Here is a 16,884-nt window from a genome sequence, read left to right as displayed (position 1 = left end):
CACTTCCAGTGAATGGTTTCAAATACTGTTTTAGATTAACTGTTGTCTTCCATTTTACAGCACTCTTTCTATTTAAAATGCCATGGAATTATTTTTTCCTTTGAAAAGTCTTGTGAATCATAAACAACTGTTGGTTTCATTTAAAAAAGAGAAAGTGAATGTCATTGGCTGCATGTGGTCACAATTTTAATTATCAGCTTCTAATTCTTCCACCACCACCACAAAAAAAAAAATGGTTAGTAATACAGAAATGGAGAAATGTAGTAAGTTGCAACAACAGCTACCGGTAGTACTACTGCCATTGAAGAAAAGGTATGCAATTTCACTGCAGCTATACTAGCTATGACCACTCTTTCTAAACAGATCTAAACAGATCTCACAAAAGGAAGATGTAAAGCAAATTTTAAGATCTTTTATAGAGTGCATTGCTATGAATGATAGTAATATGCGCTTGGTTTATTACCTGTATTATTGGCTGGGTGATGAAGGGGTGCAAGTAAGGCATAAGTTTGCAATAAACATCAGCAATATTCAAATGCTGTGCTACAACAGTGATAAATCCTACTGCTCCATAACGTATCCAGAGATTAGGATGGCACAAAAATGGAGCTAAAAGGAATGTTAATTTTAATTAATATTATAGGATTAGAGACATAATTCAAATTCCAGACAAAAAACGTATATAATTTCTTACACACATGTATGTAACAATTCCAACTCAAACTGCAAATAAATGAACCCAGTGGAAGAAAGTTTCTATTATTCATCTATCATCCCTTCATAATTATAATTTTAGGAGGGGGCAGAATATTCCATTAAGTATTTAATTCCTTTCTGGTTTGTAATATGTCTGATTTTATTCCAAACTGCTTAATATCCACCAACTGAAAATTCATTGCAAAAGTCATCACATAATGTTCTACCTGTAGGTAGATACTTCAGCTGGACTGCTTTCAAATCTGCTTTTAATCTGGGAAATAGAATGGGCTTTCTGGCTATACCTATTGATGGTGGATTTGGGGGTGCTTCCAGATGGATGGTTCTTAGCACTACCATGAAAAGATATCATACAGTTTTATGCCTTTTCCTATACTATTGGTGAGTAAAGAGGTTAAAGCAGTAGGATTGTGTAGGAAGGCTGTAATTTTATGAATGTAAAATGCTATCAATGACTAATCAAAGTTATTTGGAAAGGATTTCAGTATATTTGAATGAGTAGGATAATTTAATATTGCAAATATGTCAACTGATAATTAGATAAAGCTATTTTAATCTAGTAGAATCTTTCCTAACTATCTGGATGTGTTCACACTACAGTTGCAAGAACTCCATTTTCTGGAAGCCGCTTGGGTGATATTAAATTAGGGAGACTGACTATATACCATTGATTAAATTACATGCCATACAAAGACTTTTGAAACTGGCGGGGAAGGAGCTGACTTACCAATATCATACACAAACTCATATATATGAGGTTTCTGCAGAAGCCCTAATTGGCACATACAGGTAAGGGCATTGAGAGCTTTATATATTACAAATTCTTCAACATCACTGAGTCCTTGTTGAAGCAAAGGCTTTAGAATGGAAGAACTTTGCCAGCCAACATAAGCAGCCACACCTAAAATCCAGGTAGATTTAAAAGATATAAATTATAATTCCTAAAAGATTAAATACTTTTACAAACTAAATTCAACATATATTGGAAGACAATTCATCTGATTTTGAAAAAGAATGAAATCAAACGTCATTTTAAAACCAGCAGCTGTTTTCTATAGATTTCTCATATTCTTTTTCAGAATTTGTTGGCACTGTTTTAGTGCTTAATGGAAGACATCAGGGATGGGAAGCCCAGGACCATTCACATGTAACTGAGTTTCAGTTCTCAGCATCCTTCATTATTGGCTGGAATATAAATATAATTTAGCAAGGACCATGCTTCCCTAAACTGTGGCATTAATTTTAAGTGTAAGATGGAGGACTAATTATCAGTGCTAAATATGCAAACATAATATATTTCTGATTATCATATGCTGAAGGTAGACAACATGGGATGATTCATAGCTGTATGTCAGTGGTTCTCAACCTTTTTAATGCCGTGACCCCCAACCGGTCGTAAGTCGAGGACTACTCAACCGGTCGTAAATCGAGGACTACTCAACTGGTGCAGCACCGTTTGCAGAATGGGACTTTTGGCGGGCTCAGCAGGGCAGAGACAGCCTGGACAATTCCTATTGGCTTTTGAAAGCCAATAGAATTAGACTCTATTCAAGAGAGTCTATTCTATTGGCTTTCAAAAGCCAATAGAATAAAAGGGAGTAGCACAGCTAAGGAAAAGGGGGGGGGGGGAAATGGCAGACTGCGTTGTTTGGCGATCCCCGTGAAATGGTCATTCGACCCCAAATGGGGTCCTGACCCACAGGTTGAGAACCACTGCTGTATGTCTATACCATTCTGGGTAGTCCTCAACTTAAGATCGCTTTTTCAATGACTGTCCAAAATTACAATTGCACTTTTCTGTTGGGTTTAACCTGTTAACTCTTTTTGCAGTAGATAAGATAGGTCAAATTAGTTGAATAAATAGAACTGTAGAAATTTATAAATTGTAAGCCTGTTTTGCAATGGGAGGAAATTATTATTGTTGAAATATATTCATAATATTCAACTGGGGAGGGGTAATTTATGTGTATGTTTTTTTTATGAACATTTCTATGTTTTTGTCTTATTTCATTTTTTTTTTGTTTTGTTTTGTTTGTATTTTAAATTTGGAAATAAAATAAAAAATTCTTTTAAAAAATTACGATGGCACTAAATAATTTGCAACTGCAATTTTAGCTATCAAGCATCCCTAATGTTACGCGATCACGTTCCAAGTGCTTATTCATGATTATGATACTGCAGTAAGCCACAGTCCTATGATCACCATTTGAGACATTCCCACCTAGATTCCTACAAGAAAAGTCAATGCAAGCAAGCAGGAAAGGTTGAAAATCTGTTCTTTTCCTCCCTAGGAGCCCTATTACAACAGCAAGATCTTGCAGTACTCCCACCTGAACTCTGTAGCATATCCACATACCTGCAAGCAACCTCCCCACCCCACCTGTGGCCCTCATCAGCCTGCCTGTGTTCTTTAGTGGTCTGCCCCACGACCGTCTCTGGCTGACCCATGACACTCCCATACTCCTTTTTGGGACGCTCGCCTCTTCCAGCTTAATGATTTAATGACTCATGAGGTTGTGATGTTTTGACAGCCATTGCTAAGTGATATGGTCACAATATGTTCTGCTTCATGACTACATTGCTTACTGGAGTAATCCCAGTCCCAACTGTCATTATAACCTCAGTACTACCTATACCAGGAGTAGGCAACCTTGGCTCTTTTATGACGCATGGACTTCTGGGAGTTGAAGTCCACGAGTCATAAAAGAACCAAGGTTGCCTATCCCTGACCTATACAATATTCATGGTGCATCTGACTGGTCATCTTGTGAGAGACTTTACTGACTAGTGGTACATAAATACAAGTTGGTTCACGTGATTTAAGTCTGTAGCTATTCACATTAAAGGGATTTGTTTACATATAAAACTGTTTAATTCATCTGTTAATAAAACCATTCCTCCTATAATATAATGGATATATTATTTCTGTTGCTAAGAACTTACCCACGATACTGTCAAAAAATGCTCCCCGTAAATGCCAATCATTCTTATCATTGAGAAAAGTGATCATATGGGAGAGAAGTACATCATTGGCTTTTTGTCGTCCAAAAAAAACACAAAGACGTGTGATCCCATTCTCCATTAAAGTCTGTTTAACAATGTTTTCTGGATCACTTAATAAAGTGACCACTTTTTGCTGAATCATTTCATGCAAGGCCTGAAGCTCTGCAAGAGTAACATAGAAACAGATCAGATAAAATGTAGAATAGACGTTCACTCTCATTCAATGCAATATATTATTTTTGTTCAGTAATCTCTTCTTTTATCTTTGCTGGATTGTTAACATTTATGAAAATGTAACAAATTATGTATTTTAACAAATTATGTCATGACATCATGAGTGACAAATGCAACATACTATGTTACAAGAGAAAAAGTCTAATAGAGTCTGATCTACAATCCACCTCTTTTAAAATTGTATCATAATATATGATAAATAAAAGAGGGAGCAGGACTTCAAAGCTAAGGGGAAATTTACATATCAATTAATATGGCATTCTCTCACATATTTTGAACATGAGCTATAGCAATACTTTATAACATTTGGCTATCAGACCATCAAAAACCCAAGATCAAGTCACTAATTATTTTGCTCACAGCACGTAGTCTATATGAGCTGCAACATACACAGCTCCTACACTGCTATCACCTTAAAACAATTTAATTACAGAAGAAATAGGAAACCTCTAAAAGATCGGGCACCACAGTTCAGCTTTTCAACCTTTGGAGAATCTCAGAAACATATGTTATGATATGGTGATGTTATTGGTTGGGACATAGTTGAAATGTATCAGCTCATTTTGGGGCATTCTAAGAATGGGAATCGAGAATGAGAGATCTCTGGGAAGCAACTCTTTAAATCTTCTGAAAATTATGAAAAAGGGCCCAAAACCATGCCCTGGAATTCAAGGAGTCAGTCTCCAAAAAATCTATAGGGAATCGGGTTAGGAAGGGTGGAATAATGGAAAGTAGGTTTAAAAAGAACATGAGTGGCTAGAGAGGGGAAAAAATTATGCTCCAACTTCCATTCAATTCAAAAATCCTTCCAAGTTAGCACTCATCTTGCATCAGATAATAATATCAGTTATGTAGGCTTAAAGCAAAGCATTTAAAGTCTATGCTATTGCTCAAGGTGGAACTGGTGTAACATTTATTTAAATGCTGTAGATCAGGGGTCTTCAAACTTGGCCCTTTTATGACTTGTGGACTTCAACTATCAGAATTCCTCAGCCAGCGTGCCTGGCTGAGGAATTCTGGGAGTTGAAGTCCACAAGTCATAAAAGGGCTAGGTTTCAAGATCCCTGGTGTAGATTATGATAAAATAGCATAATTTCCCCCAAAAAAGGGGGGGGAATTCTTGGTATCTTTTTGGAATCAGGAAACATTCTGCCAGATATAGTGAAATTGCAACTTCCATAATTCCTAGCCAGCATATCTTGAAAGTTCTAGTCTGGGAAAGACTACATTAAAAAAGCATGAAAAACAGAAATTGTATCCTGTAGATGTTTATCTGGAAATTATATAGATGATACTTAAGGTAAGTCAGTATAAGAAATACATTACCAGTATCATAATTTTCACTAGGATGCATTGCATCATCTGTTTCTTCACTGTTTGGTTCATTTTCCATGTTCAGAGTTTTCAACTGGACTAGCTCCAAAAACCTCAGAGCAGTTTCAGCCAACAATGCTATGTTCTCTGCAAAAATGAAAAGAAAAAACAGTGTCACAGAATAAATATAACCGGAACTATATTAATCTTAGTCATAGAAGTCTCACTAATGCCTTCCAAACACTCTAAAACAGTGGTTCTCAACCTGTGGGTCGGGACCCCATTTGGGGTCAAACGACCATTTCACGGGGGTCGCCAAACAACACAGTCCGCCATTTTTTCCGCTTTTCCTTAGCTCTGCTACTCCCTTTTATTCTATTGGCTTTTGAAAGCCAATAGAATAGACTCTCTTGAATAGAGTCTAATTCTATTGACTTTCAAAAGCCAATAGGAATTGTCCAGGCTGCCTCTGCCCTGCTGAGCCCGCCAAAAGTCCCATTCTGCAAATGGTGCTGCAAGTTGTCTGCAGCGAAGGCAGAAGGGAGGGAAATTTCCACCCCTCCCTGCTGAGCAGCTACTAAAAATGTAAGTAAAAGAGGGCCAGGGATGGGAGGTGGGAGGCCGGCGGGCACAGGGAGGGTTGCTGGCGTGCGTGGGGCCCGGCGGGTGCCTTATCTCCCTTGGGCTGGGCCAGCTGGCAGCCTAGCCGATGGTCACCCTGCACTGTCGCTGCCCCTTGCCAGCTACGCCTCGGCCGGCGCAGGGGGTGGCACCACGCATGCACAGCACTCCCGGGCAGGGAAAGTCCTCGACTTACGACTGGTTGGGTAGTCCTCGACTTACGACCGGTTGGGGGTGACGGCATTAAAAAGGTTGAGAACCACTGCTCTAAAATAACTTTCATTCAAAAAGTACATTTTTTTAGGTAACTTGCAAAGATGCCTCTCTCTATATTTATAATTGGGCTTGTTCACCTAAAAACTCTGAATGGTTCTTGGATGATCATCCAAAGAAAACTGGAAAATGAACTAAGATTTTTTTCTCAATCCTATAAAGTAATTATTACATTCTTAAAATACAAACATAACAATATACATTTCAGGAAAAAGTTGGTAGTGCACTGAATATGGACACTAATGTTTCCAAGGGTAATTTTAATTATCCTTCCAGACTCCCTCTCCAGGCTACAAGAAAAAGACTAATTTGTAGTATCATATTTATTGTTAAGGGTGCCTCCTGGTCCCATATAAGCATTCTCAAGGAATATCAATAGAAATACCATAAGTTTATTTTTTTGTCTCATTAAAAAAAAATAAGCTGGTAATGGAAATGTAATGTCCCATTAGGTTATATAGGTAGCAGAGAGCCGTCTTATACAACCCATATTGGGTAAATAAGGCTTGAAAATAGTCACAATCACTATGGGAGGAGTTGTATGACTCCATACATATCCTGGAGAGACATTCTGTGTGAGAAACTAGAACATTATCTTAAAAGTTTCAGGGCATCCACCAACTTGATTATGTAGAGATACCTATACAAAATGGTATTGAATAATACAGAAAATCAAGAAACATTCTTGCTATGAAAGTTGTATCCAATTACCAATCTTGATTTTTAATAACTTAAAGTCTCATATAAAGAAATAAAATTCAGTATCTAAATCACACTTACATATAATTAGCTGCCATCTTTATTATTTACAAGAAAAACAAATAACAGATGAACAAATGAGTCCTAGTAATTTTTCATCTTATCTCACAGCCCACACTCACTTCTTACCAGCATAAGCTAGTCTGACAATAGTTGCTTCATCCTGGGCCAGGTGTGCAATACCCGGCAAGATGTACTCTGGGTAGATATTGGTATCATTCCGTGGAACTTCTTTAACCAAAGTCAGAACTTTAGTGAGTGTCCTAACAGCTTCTGCCCTCACTCTGGGCACAGAGTCATTGCTGAAGTGCAAGAGATAAGGGGTGATACGATCCAGTAGGATTTCTACGCTTAACTTAGGTGTCAACTGAAGAATCAACTCCAAGGCAGCCAGTTTTGAATCACAGTATTTCAGGGTCTGCAGGCACGAAGTTATCACCGACACCAAGATGACTAATCCATTTTCCTTTGTCTCTCCCTCAGCCTTTTCTGTCTGATCATGCCCACAGAGATTGTGGATTATATTGTCCAGGTCTTTACGGATAACAAGGATGCGCTCATCAGCAGATACAAAGGTTTCCTTGGCAAATTGTGCCATATATGGCTGAAGGAAAGTGTAGAATATTTCTGGAAATGCATTGTTACGTTGTTGCTTCAAGTAATCTTCAGCTGCTAAACGCTTTTCAGGTTCACACTGGATCATTTGAATAACCTTCAGGAAAAAAACAGAAAAAAAGAGATCAAGATAGCAGAGTGAAGAGGGACGATTCAGAAAGAATGCTGTTAAATAAGTACAGAAAAATGGAGTAAGCCACCATAAAGGGAGTAGAATTATTTACCAATTCTCTAATACTTCGATCTTCAATTTTACTCAGGGCCTGTTCAGGGGAAAAGAGGCCATTTCTATATGCCAAAAGCTGTGACAAATCAAAGAGAGGCACACCTTCTGTAAACAGCTCAGCTATTACACAACCTGGGGGGAGGAAAGAACATAAGGAGCAGACAATTATGAATTATTTATTTATATTTATTATTTCTAAACCACATTTATTGGCTTCGATGATCATAACAAAATCAGCTATGTTTTCTAACTTCTAGATCTGGCCTATCTACAATATGCTATTAGCATTCTTTAACCCTATAATTACAAGTATGGAAAGCTTTAATTTTTAACTCAATGCTATCTAAAACCACCTGCTTTGGACAGCTCTATTCTAGATTGCTAGTAAAAATATCACATACCAGGCTGTTGTTTAACATGAAAAAAAATCATTCCATATTTGCATGCCAAGATCCTGATTAGATGAAAACCCATATGCTCTATTAATTTGTGTTCATTTGTTAAAAATATGAAAGAGCATTCTTCACATATACAACATAGCTGCAATGCGATCATATTGATCTATCCATCATGCGGACTCACATTTCTGAGACAGTGTAAAAAACAAAAAGGATCAGCTTTCTCCACCTCCTTAATAATTCTCATGTGTTTAGTAGCCTAATTGTACAGTATTAGTCTGCATCTTGCAGCTAGCAAAGAGGAGGCAGTGAGATTTATGGAAGATTAAACTTGGAGTAAGGAATTAAGTTTCTATTTATCCTAAGCCAAAACAGTGGAGTTTTGCCAAAACATCTAGAAGCCATCAAGGCAACCGCCGCTATTATAACTTTTAAAAGAAACAGAAACCCTACCTCGTTGAAATGAGAGAAAAAAAAGTATTACTCATATTGGGTTTTTTTTTTCCTGGTATCCTAAGAAATCCAGAAAAGATCAAACAAACAGAAAAAACAAAAAAATGGATTCTCTTTCCACAGCTATTAAAAATAGTGGCTCAAAACAAAGTAAAAGATGTAGATTTGGCTTTTCAAATTGATAGACAGGTATATGCAGCTTCTAATAATAGATTTCCCAATAGTTGGTTGCAGCAAAATCATTTAAACATATTTGGAAGCTCACTTTAAAGAAAGGTTGGACCCTGAATATATGGGAAGTGCAATGATCAAATATTTGTCATGATGATATATATATATAGTATATATAGATTATATATAGTAAGCAGGGTTGAGCAACATTTTTGATTCAATTTGAAACATTGTCTACAACAGGGGTGTCAAACTCGCAACATCACATGATGTGTGGTGATGTATCACTTTTTTCCATTGCCAGCAATGATGTGGGTGCGGTTTTGCCATGACACATCCGGCCCACGGGGTGGCAGTTTGACACCCTTGGTCTACAACTTTTTAAAGTATCCATTGTTTTTCTTGGAGCCCTGGAGCAACTGCAAAGGGCAGTTGTTTGATATCAGGAAATGAATTAAGTGTATTTATTAATTTAAACAAATTAATTATTATATTTACTGCTTTCTTGGGTCATCCATGCCTTGATCATCTTCTGTCTGGGTTACTGCAACACGCTATACAAGGAACTGATCTTAAAGGCCACTTGGAAACTTCAGCAGGTCTGGAATGAAGCGATGGGCATAATAATGGGGCCTCTAGGGTTGCCCATATAACTCCTCTATTATTATAATGAAAGGTTTCTGTTTTTTAATGTTTTATATTTTAACTGGTTGTGCTTTACAGTTTTTAAAATGATTTTATATCTTTTTAAAAAAATTTAAATCTTTCAGATTTAATAAATAAATACCTCAGTCACTTACAATAAGAAACAATAAAATACAAAATAAGCAATGTTTAAACAAAGTTTAATAAAAATAAAAAGTGGGGACATAATTACAGGAAGTGCCCAAAAGTTGTTATAATAAGGACCTTCCAAATTTTGAGGAGGAAAAACTTTCTACAGCCAAAGAACTTCATCACAAAGACCCTCTGATAAGAAACTACTAGATGACACTCAGCAACTTACAGTATATAGCAGGATCTTCCATCATGCTATTGGGTATTTATCTCTATAATGATAAAGGTATGTTAATATATATTTTGCCCCATAATCATTTAAAGGTTGGTATGTTAGAACACTAACTTGGAACTTGGCCTCAATTGACAGCCAATGCTATCGCATCATCAAAAGTGAAATATATGAATCACCAGTTGCCCTTCTCAATAACCAGGCAGCTGAAGTTTGAATGTCCTGAAAATTCAGGACCAACTATAAAGCAAGTCCCACCTATAATTGTTGAAAAATATTATATTTGAATTGCCATTCATTTGAAGCATCTTTTTCTGTTTTCCTAGCATACAAATATACAGACACTATTTTTATTCAGCATATTTTACAACTCTAGATTAACTATAGAAATATCAAAAAAAGTTTCCTTGGGACAATATGATTTCAAAACACAGATGGCCACAAACTCACAACTATTTGCCTCCCGTGTGTCAAAACTAACTGCTTGCAGAATACTAAAATTCTGGAGAAAGCAAGGCTTGATCTTTCATAGCTAACGGCTTTCTAGGTATTGCTATTTATTTACAAAAACAGTAAGAACTTCCCGATATTCTTCTATATACGTATATTCTGAAGTAGTGTATCACATTCACCCCAAAAACAAACCTAGCTTTATTATTTCCAAGGAAGCTTTAAGGTAACCAGCTAGATAAATTGTTGCAGAATTCAACCTGGGTTGGTCACCAGGACCAAAGGTTCAGTTTTCAGAGCTTTCTGACTCGTGCTGGAGTCTATCCTCAGGAAACATCTCTCTACCAAAATGTGCTTTGGGCTATTCTATGCACAGTATTTATACAATGTCTGGTTACATGTAGCTTTTTATTTGTTGATTGGGGTGTTGATGGCCAGCTATTAAGTCGCTGGCTGTTATTTTCTTGTGCTGCCAAGTCCTCTGCTCCCAAGTACTTGATAAACTGGTGGTAAATCCTGTTGACTGACAAGGGGCGGGGCGCATTTCCCAGGCCTCAACCATTTCTCTATTTTTGTACCTGCTCAGCCAACAATTTTAGTGGCTGTGAAATTGAATGTATGTCCTTGTTCATTGCAATGTGAGGCTACCAATGACTTTGGAGCCCCACATTTGACCATTTGGTTGTGTTCTTGCAATCTGGTGGTTAGTTTCCTCCCTGTCTGTCCTACAAAGTCAAAGGGCAATCCGTGCATGGGATCTGGTAGATTACATTAGAAGTTTCTCCTACCTCCAAGCAATCTTTGCAATACATGATCTATCCTCATGTCATCTTGCAATCTCAGAAGCTATCAAAATGTTTTTGATGTATGGCAGAGTGTGCCATATAGTTAGTCTTATATCTTCTTTCTTCTAATAAATATAACAACCATTTCGGAAGCAGTAGAATGCAGCCTCCGAGATCTGCAAGTCAGTCAACAAGAGTGCTTTATTTATCACCAGCTTATCACGTCCTTAGGAGCCAAGGACTTGGCAGCACAAAGAAACAATAGCCAATAACTTAACAGCTGGCCATCAATAAAAAGCCACACACAACCAGGCACCACATAAATACTACACATATAATAGACCAAAGTACACATTCTGGTAGAGTTCCTTGAGGATGGGCTCCAGCACAAGTCCAAATGTTGAAAGACTAAACCTCTGGTCCTGTTGACTGACCCAGACTGGATCCTGCAACATTATCCTGGGACACATATTATTTGTCTTCATTCGTTAGATAAACTGAATTAATCACATGATGGCCAGATGATTTAGAGTGATTCTCAAGCTTCGTAACTTTAAGATAGGTGGACTTCAGTTTCCACAATTCCTCAGCCAGCATGGGTTCAAGTTGCCACAATTGAGAAACATTGCTTTAGAGTAAAGATCCCCCAAATTCCAGTATTGTGTGCTGGCTAGGTCTTCTGGGAGTTGAAGTCCACATATCTTAAGGTTACCAAGTTTGAGAAACACTGATTTAGGGTAATAGTTGATCCCAAATTTACACTTCCCTAGCTTCTTCCAGAAATCAGAGCATACTTTTCAATACTAATTTTCAAAATTGAAGTGTTTACTACTCATTTTCTATGAAGGCAAAGCACAGATTATCCTTAACTATTATCACTTTGAAATACCTGCAGAAAATATATCCATTGCACGTTTCAATTCCCCTCTGCTGCGCTGATTACTGTTGACCAAATCAACCAGGGGAGTAGAAGGATCTCGTATATTCTCCAATTCTGTGGCAAACATACTGCCATCAACAAAGCGCTCTGGAGCAATGTAACATGTTCTCCTTCTCGAAGTATCAAAGAAATAATTGAAATCAGCAGGATTGTCTTCAGGGAGGTAGGTTGGTTTAAAGCTTGCAAAATCTGTTAAAAGGACCCAGTTCCAGCTGGTCACCATCACATTTTCAGTTTTGATGTCTCCATGCCGGACTCCAGACCTGTGTGCTTGATCTACTGCAGTCAAAATCTGGAAAGCAATCCATCTCTTTTCAATGTTGTTTAGGAATGGCCGGGTACTAATTCGATCATAAAGATTATCTCGCACATACTGTCTGAACAACATGGCTGCTTTTTCAGATAATGTGGCTTTCTGAAAAGGAAGACAATTTTGTGCAGAATGCAATCGTATTTTCAGTTCCTCCAATTCCTGCTTGTAACTAGTTAATGGCAAAGTTGGATCCTGAATGGCAAACACTTTGACAACCACTAAACCTTCTCGATGTTTAGCTCGGGCAACTTTAAAAAAACGAGTGCTGCCCAATCTTTTGTCATATTCAAAATCATGGATGTCTGAGAAATAGCTGTCAACAGAAAGTATCTGAGAGGGGGCAATGCCAGCCAGCTGATTCCCCATTGCAACTTCTTCACTTTAATATTACTATGCCACCTAAAAAACACAAAGTTATTTTATCACTTTGACTGATATTGTTCTCAACCTAGGATATTTATGCACTTCTCCCATTCAAATTATTAACAGAGTTGCTCTATAGTTTATAATAAAATATAATAAGTTTAGTAATTTTTTTCATTTATATGATTAATTTAACTAAAACTTATAACTCTATAAAACTATTGATTAAAATATCTTTTTACCCTTCAGAACTCAAAGCAGTTTCTCAGTAGCCAAATTTTTCACAAAAAATCCACTTTATTTATATGTTTTTGTGGGCCCTTATATTAATTTCTGTTATTACAGTTTTTCTTTCCTGATATCTACTTATATAAATCAATGATTACAACAGAAACCCAATTTATTTTACAACATATTTATACATTTTTAAATCATGGTAATTATTAAAAATATTCCCAAGGATCTAAGTGGTTTATTAAACCTTATCGTTTTTTACAAGAAGCAAACAAAACTATATTGTAATTTATTAAAACAATTACATTATTTATAAAACAATAGACGGATTCTTTTATGGGCCAGATTATGCTATTGTCTGGTATGACATTGCAGAATATCTATAGTGATTAAAGTTATGAAATTTAAAAGGTGTATTATTGCTAATAAAGCTTGTAAATGGCACTCATCTGACCTTAAGTTGAGGCCTGGTCACAAAGTCACTTTTTCAATGCTGTCATAACACTGAATGGTCACTAAACAGGACACTCATTAACTGAGGACTACCTGTATATTTATTCTCCTTCTCCTGAAGTGGTGAAAATATTTCCTAATATTAGAACAGAGGTCCCCAACTTTTCCAGCACCAGGGACTGGTCCCATGGAGAGAGATCTTCTGCGGGCCGGAAGGGGTGTGGGTTTCATGTTACTGCCTGAATCCCGCAGATGGGGCTTTGCTTGTTTGCACAGACCAGTTACTGGCATGCCGCGGCCTGGTGCCAGTCCACGGACTGGGGGTTGGGGACCCGTCTTGGAACATTAACCCTAAAAACTTATCATAGTAGAGATGGAGCAAGAATGACCTAATATCAGCTGAATCCAGAGCATCTTGTCTACCACAGTGGCCCTGGGAATAATTGTACCTTTATATTAAACTGATGTTACAACTTCTTTTTGCTGAACTAAAAAGAAGGGGAAAACAAAGTATAACAAATAGAAACTTCTTGCCCTATCAACAGACACTTCTTGCCCTATCAACAGGCTTTGCAAAAAGTGAATTGAAATGAACAGACAAAATAATCATGCAATTAATCTTAACTTAATTCAATTAACTTCTTACAGATCTAACCTAATGTTTTCTAAATTGCTTCTCCTGTTACATTGAAATGTACAATATTTGTGTATATGTTGTAGATACTATACAGAAATTCACAACTATACTGCATACATACATATAATTTTTCAAAAATAAATGTAAGCTACAGGTAATTATAAACTATTATTTCTATGTACTAAATATTTTTTCTGCAATTAAAAAGGAAGTAGTCATGTTGACTTTAAATAACAATTCGTGATATAGTTTTAATTATTTAAAAGTTTCAGATGTTTTACTTATTTACATGTAGTCCTCGACTTATAGCCATTCATTTAGTGACCATTCAAAGTTACAATGGCATTGAAAAAAGTGCTTATGACCATTTTTCACACTTACAACCATTGAAGCATCCCCCATGGTTACATGATCAAAACTCAGACACTTGGCAACAGGCTTATATTTATGATGGTTGGAGTGTCCCAGGGTCATGTAAACACCTTTTGTGACCTTCTGACAAGTAAAGTCTATGGGGAAGCCAGATTCATTTAACAACTATGTTACTAACGTAACAAAGGTAGTGATTCCCTTAACCACTATGTCAAGTAGTTACAAAATGGAGCAAAACTCACTTAACTATTCTGTTACTTAACAAGATATATTTTGGCTCAATTGTGGATGTAAATCAAGGACTTTATGTATTACACTTATATCTTGCCTTTATTTTTTTACAACTCAATGTGGCATACATATTGTTCCTACCTATTTCTTGTGGGCTCAAATGATAATATTACATAAACAATAAATATTATTGCTAATATAAACTACAGCCAATTACCTTAACAATTACCACAAAAAGCTTACACTTACTATACCTAAGAGACTACATTCTATATCTACTGTATGTATTGTTATAATTTTTCTGACTTTCAGTAATCCAAATGGCAAGTCCATCCAGAGTCATTGGTAGTCAGGCAGCCTATAAAAGGTATAAATAAAGCTATAAAGCTATTCTTCCTCCAAATTTAAATTTCTGATATTTTTTTAAGTTGCACTTTATACTTTAGCCCTTTGTTATAGTTTTTTTTCAGACATTGTCCCTAATGATATTTATATACATATATTTTTGCACAATCTGTCTATTTGCTTAGCAGTTTGCTATTTAGTAGGTAAACACTTTGATTTTTTTGATGACAAAATAATTTTATATTCCTGTTAGTTTTAATATTAAAATTCCTTAGTACTGTATCTGCATTTATAGCATTACAATGAATTATTTTATTTACTTCCACTGATTTTAGAAAACATTATGCAATAACTGCAGAAAATGCTAGTCAGTGATCATAATAGTAAACTTAACTGAGAAAGAAGATTTTCTGAAGCGGTAACACCAGAATAACTGCTTGTCTCTCCTCCAGTATTATCTTCTGGGCCAGTACTGTAATGTACAACTCTATCCAGCTTCTTTCTGAAATTTATTGTCAAATATAAACTTCATATCTTACTGTCCCGTATTAGGTTTCCCATATTAGGTCTTTTCATATGCTGAATTACATTTCTCCAACCTGCATGGACATTCTTCAGGAAGAATGAACAAAGAAACATTTTGTACTTTTTCATATTCCTATAAAGGTCATTTACACCATATACACCATTAAGGTATAGAAAGAGTTGAACTATAAAGTGGTTTATCTAGTTCTGGCATAACAGTTTATCAATCCAGCTGTTTTTGAGAATGATGATGATTAAACAAATGATTGTACTTGTGACAAGTTAAAACTAACTTGGCTTGTCAAAATTAATTTGTCTGCTTTTCCCTTCATTCCTACAAAAATTCACTGCCTATCATCTCCTCTTCCCCCCACCCACCCACAATCGGATGATTCTGATCGTTTTCAGGCCATAGATCTCTGCCTTTAGCAGTCCCTTATTGCCATCAAACAACAATCCCTTGAGGTAGCTTGACTGGGATCTACTGCCTTCGCTGGTTCCTCGTTAGGTTTCAGTAGCTAAGGGCAGACTTGAGCTTGGACTTCCCAAGCCCTTTTACTCACCACAAGGTACTCGCTTGTAGGGGGAGTTCAAACAACAGAGAAGCGCAAGAATCTTCGAAAATATTGCGAACTAGAGGCATTCTTCCAAAGAAAGCAAGTGGAAAGCCCCAAGTTGAGGGGTGTGTTTTTTTCTCCACCCAGCCTCCCGCCTGATGCTATAGGACTACCTGCCCGCATGGTCAGGGACGCCCGGGTATTCTTTGCTGGCTGCCGAAGACGCGCGACCGTAGTCCGATTCACCTTCTGCCAAGCTGCCCTTAATGCCCCACAAGCGGGCATCCACCAGCTTCCATACTACAGATGGACCAAGTCCGGAGAAAGCTAGCCCGTATTTTCAGCCGCCCCCTCCTTCCACGACTCACCCCCTTTGTCGCCAAAACTAGAGGGGGCCCGACCCGGGGAACCCAGGCCAACAGGGCCCAGAGCGATTTTCAGCTTCTTTGCTTACACGGAACCGGTAAACATTACACAAAAGGAAGGAGGAGGTGGCGTCGTGAGCTCACATCCTGACGGGGCTGAAAAGACGTAACCTGGGAGGCTGGCTGGTTGTTTGAACGCCGGCCTCGCCTCTGGGGGCTGGGTTAAGAGAGCTAGCGAAGAAGCTGCGCGGAAGGTGAGGGATAGCTTAGACAGATAGGGTCGGCAGGGTTTGGAAGAGGAGCTGCAGGAGTACAGAAATGCCTGCGTTTTAATTCTCACAAGAACCCTGCGTGAGAGGGACGCCTCCGAGGCTGTTACTGGTTCGCTGCCCTCGAAGGAGCTTCCTACCAATTTGGGATTCAATCCTTGGTCCAAGAGATGGGTTAACTTATGGATTCGTCGTGCTCGCTCACTCACCTGTCTTTACACTCTGTCTTTATACTATGCCTATTTAGTCCGT

General features: G+C 37.5%; 1 protein-coding gene across 4 annotated transcripts in view; it reads right to left on the bottom strand.

The window, feature by feature from the left end:
* The window catches only part of PIK3R4 (phosphoinositide-3-kinase regulatory subunit 4), a 33,895-nt gene extending 17,388 nt beyond the window's left edge, over window positions 1–16,507 (bottom strand). The window contains exons 1-9 of one of the 4 annotated variants that reach the window (XM_039336232.1): window positions 16,367–16,507; window positions 15,311–15,528; window positions 11,918–12,680; window positions 7,761–7,894; window positions 7,051–7,633; window positions 5,281–5,415; window positions 3,661–3,882; window positions 1,445–1,618; window positions 464–609 (exon numbers count right to left, since the gene is read on the bottom strand). In XM_039336232.1, the coding sequence (XP_039192166.1) occupies window positions 464–609; window positions 1,445–1,618; window positions 3,661–3,882; window positions 5,281–5,415; window positions 7,051–7,633; window positions 7,761–7,894; window positions 11,918–12,647 (2,124 nt within the window). In that variant the 5' untranslated portion in view covers window positions 12,648–12,680; window positions 15,311–15,528; window positions 16,367–16,507. Of the gene's footprint in view, window positions 1–463; window positions 610–1,444; window positions 1,619–3,660; window positions 3,883–5,280; window positions 5,416–7,050; window positions 7,634–7,760; window positions 7,895–9,790; window positions 9,828–11,917; window positions 12,681–15,309; window positions 15,529–16,171; window positions 16,342–16,366 lie in introns of those variants that run through there. The other 3 variants (XM_039336233.1, XM_039336234.1, XM_039336236.1) reach the window with 3 other exon arrangements.
* Between the last annotated feature and the right edge of the window lie 377 nt (window positions 16,508–16,884).

Source organism: Crotalus tigris, unplaced genomic scaffold (genome assembly GCF_016545835.1).
Source record: "Crotalus tigris isolate CLP2741 ecotype Arizona unplaced genomic scaffold, ASM1654583v1 scf7180000017666.27876245, whole genome shotgun sequence".
NCBI classification, from domain to species: Eukaryota; Metazoa; Chordata; class Lepidosauria; order Squamata; family Viperidae; genus Crotalus; species Crotalus tigris.
This window is presented reverse-complemented; position numbering and strand designations above follow the sequence as displayed.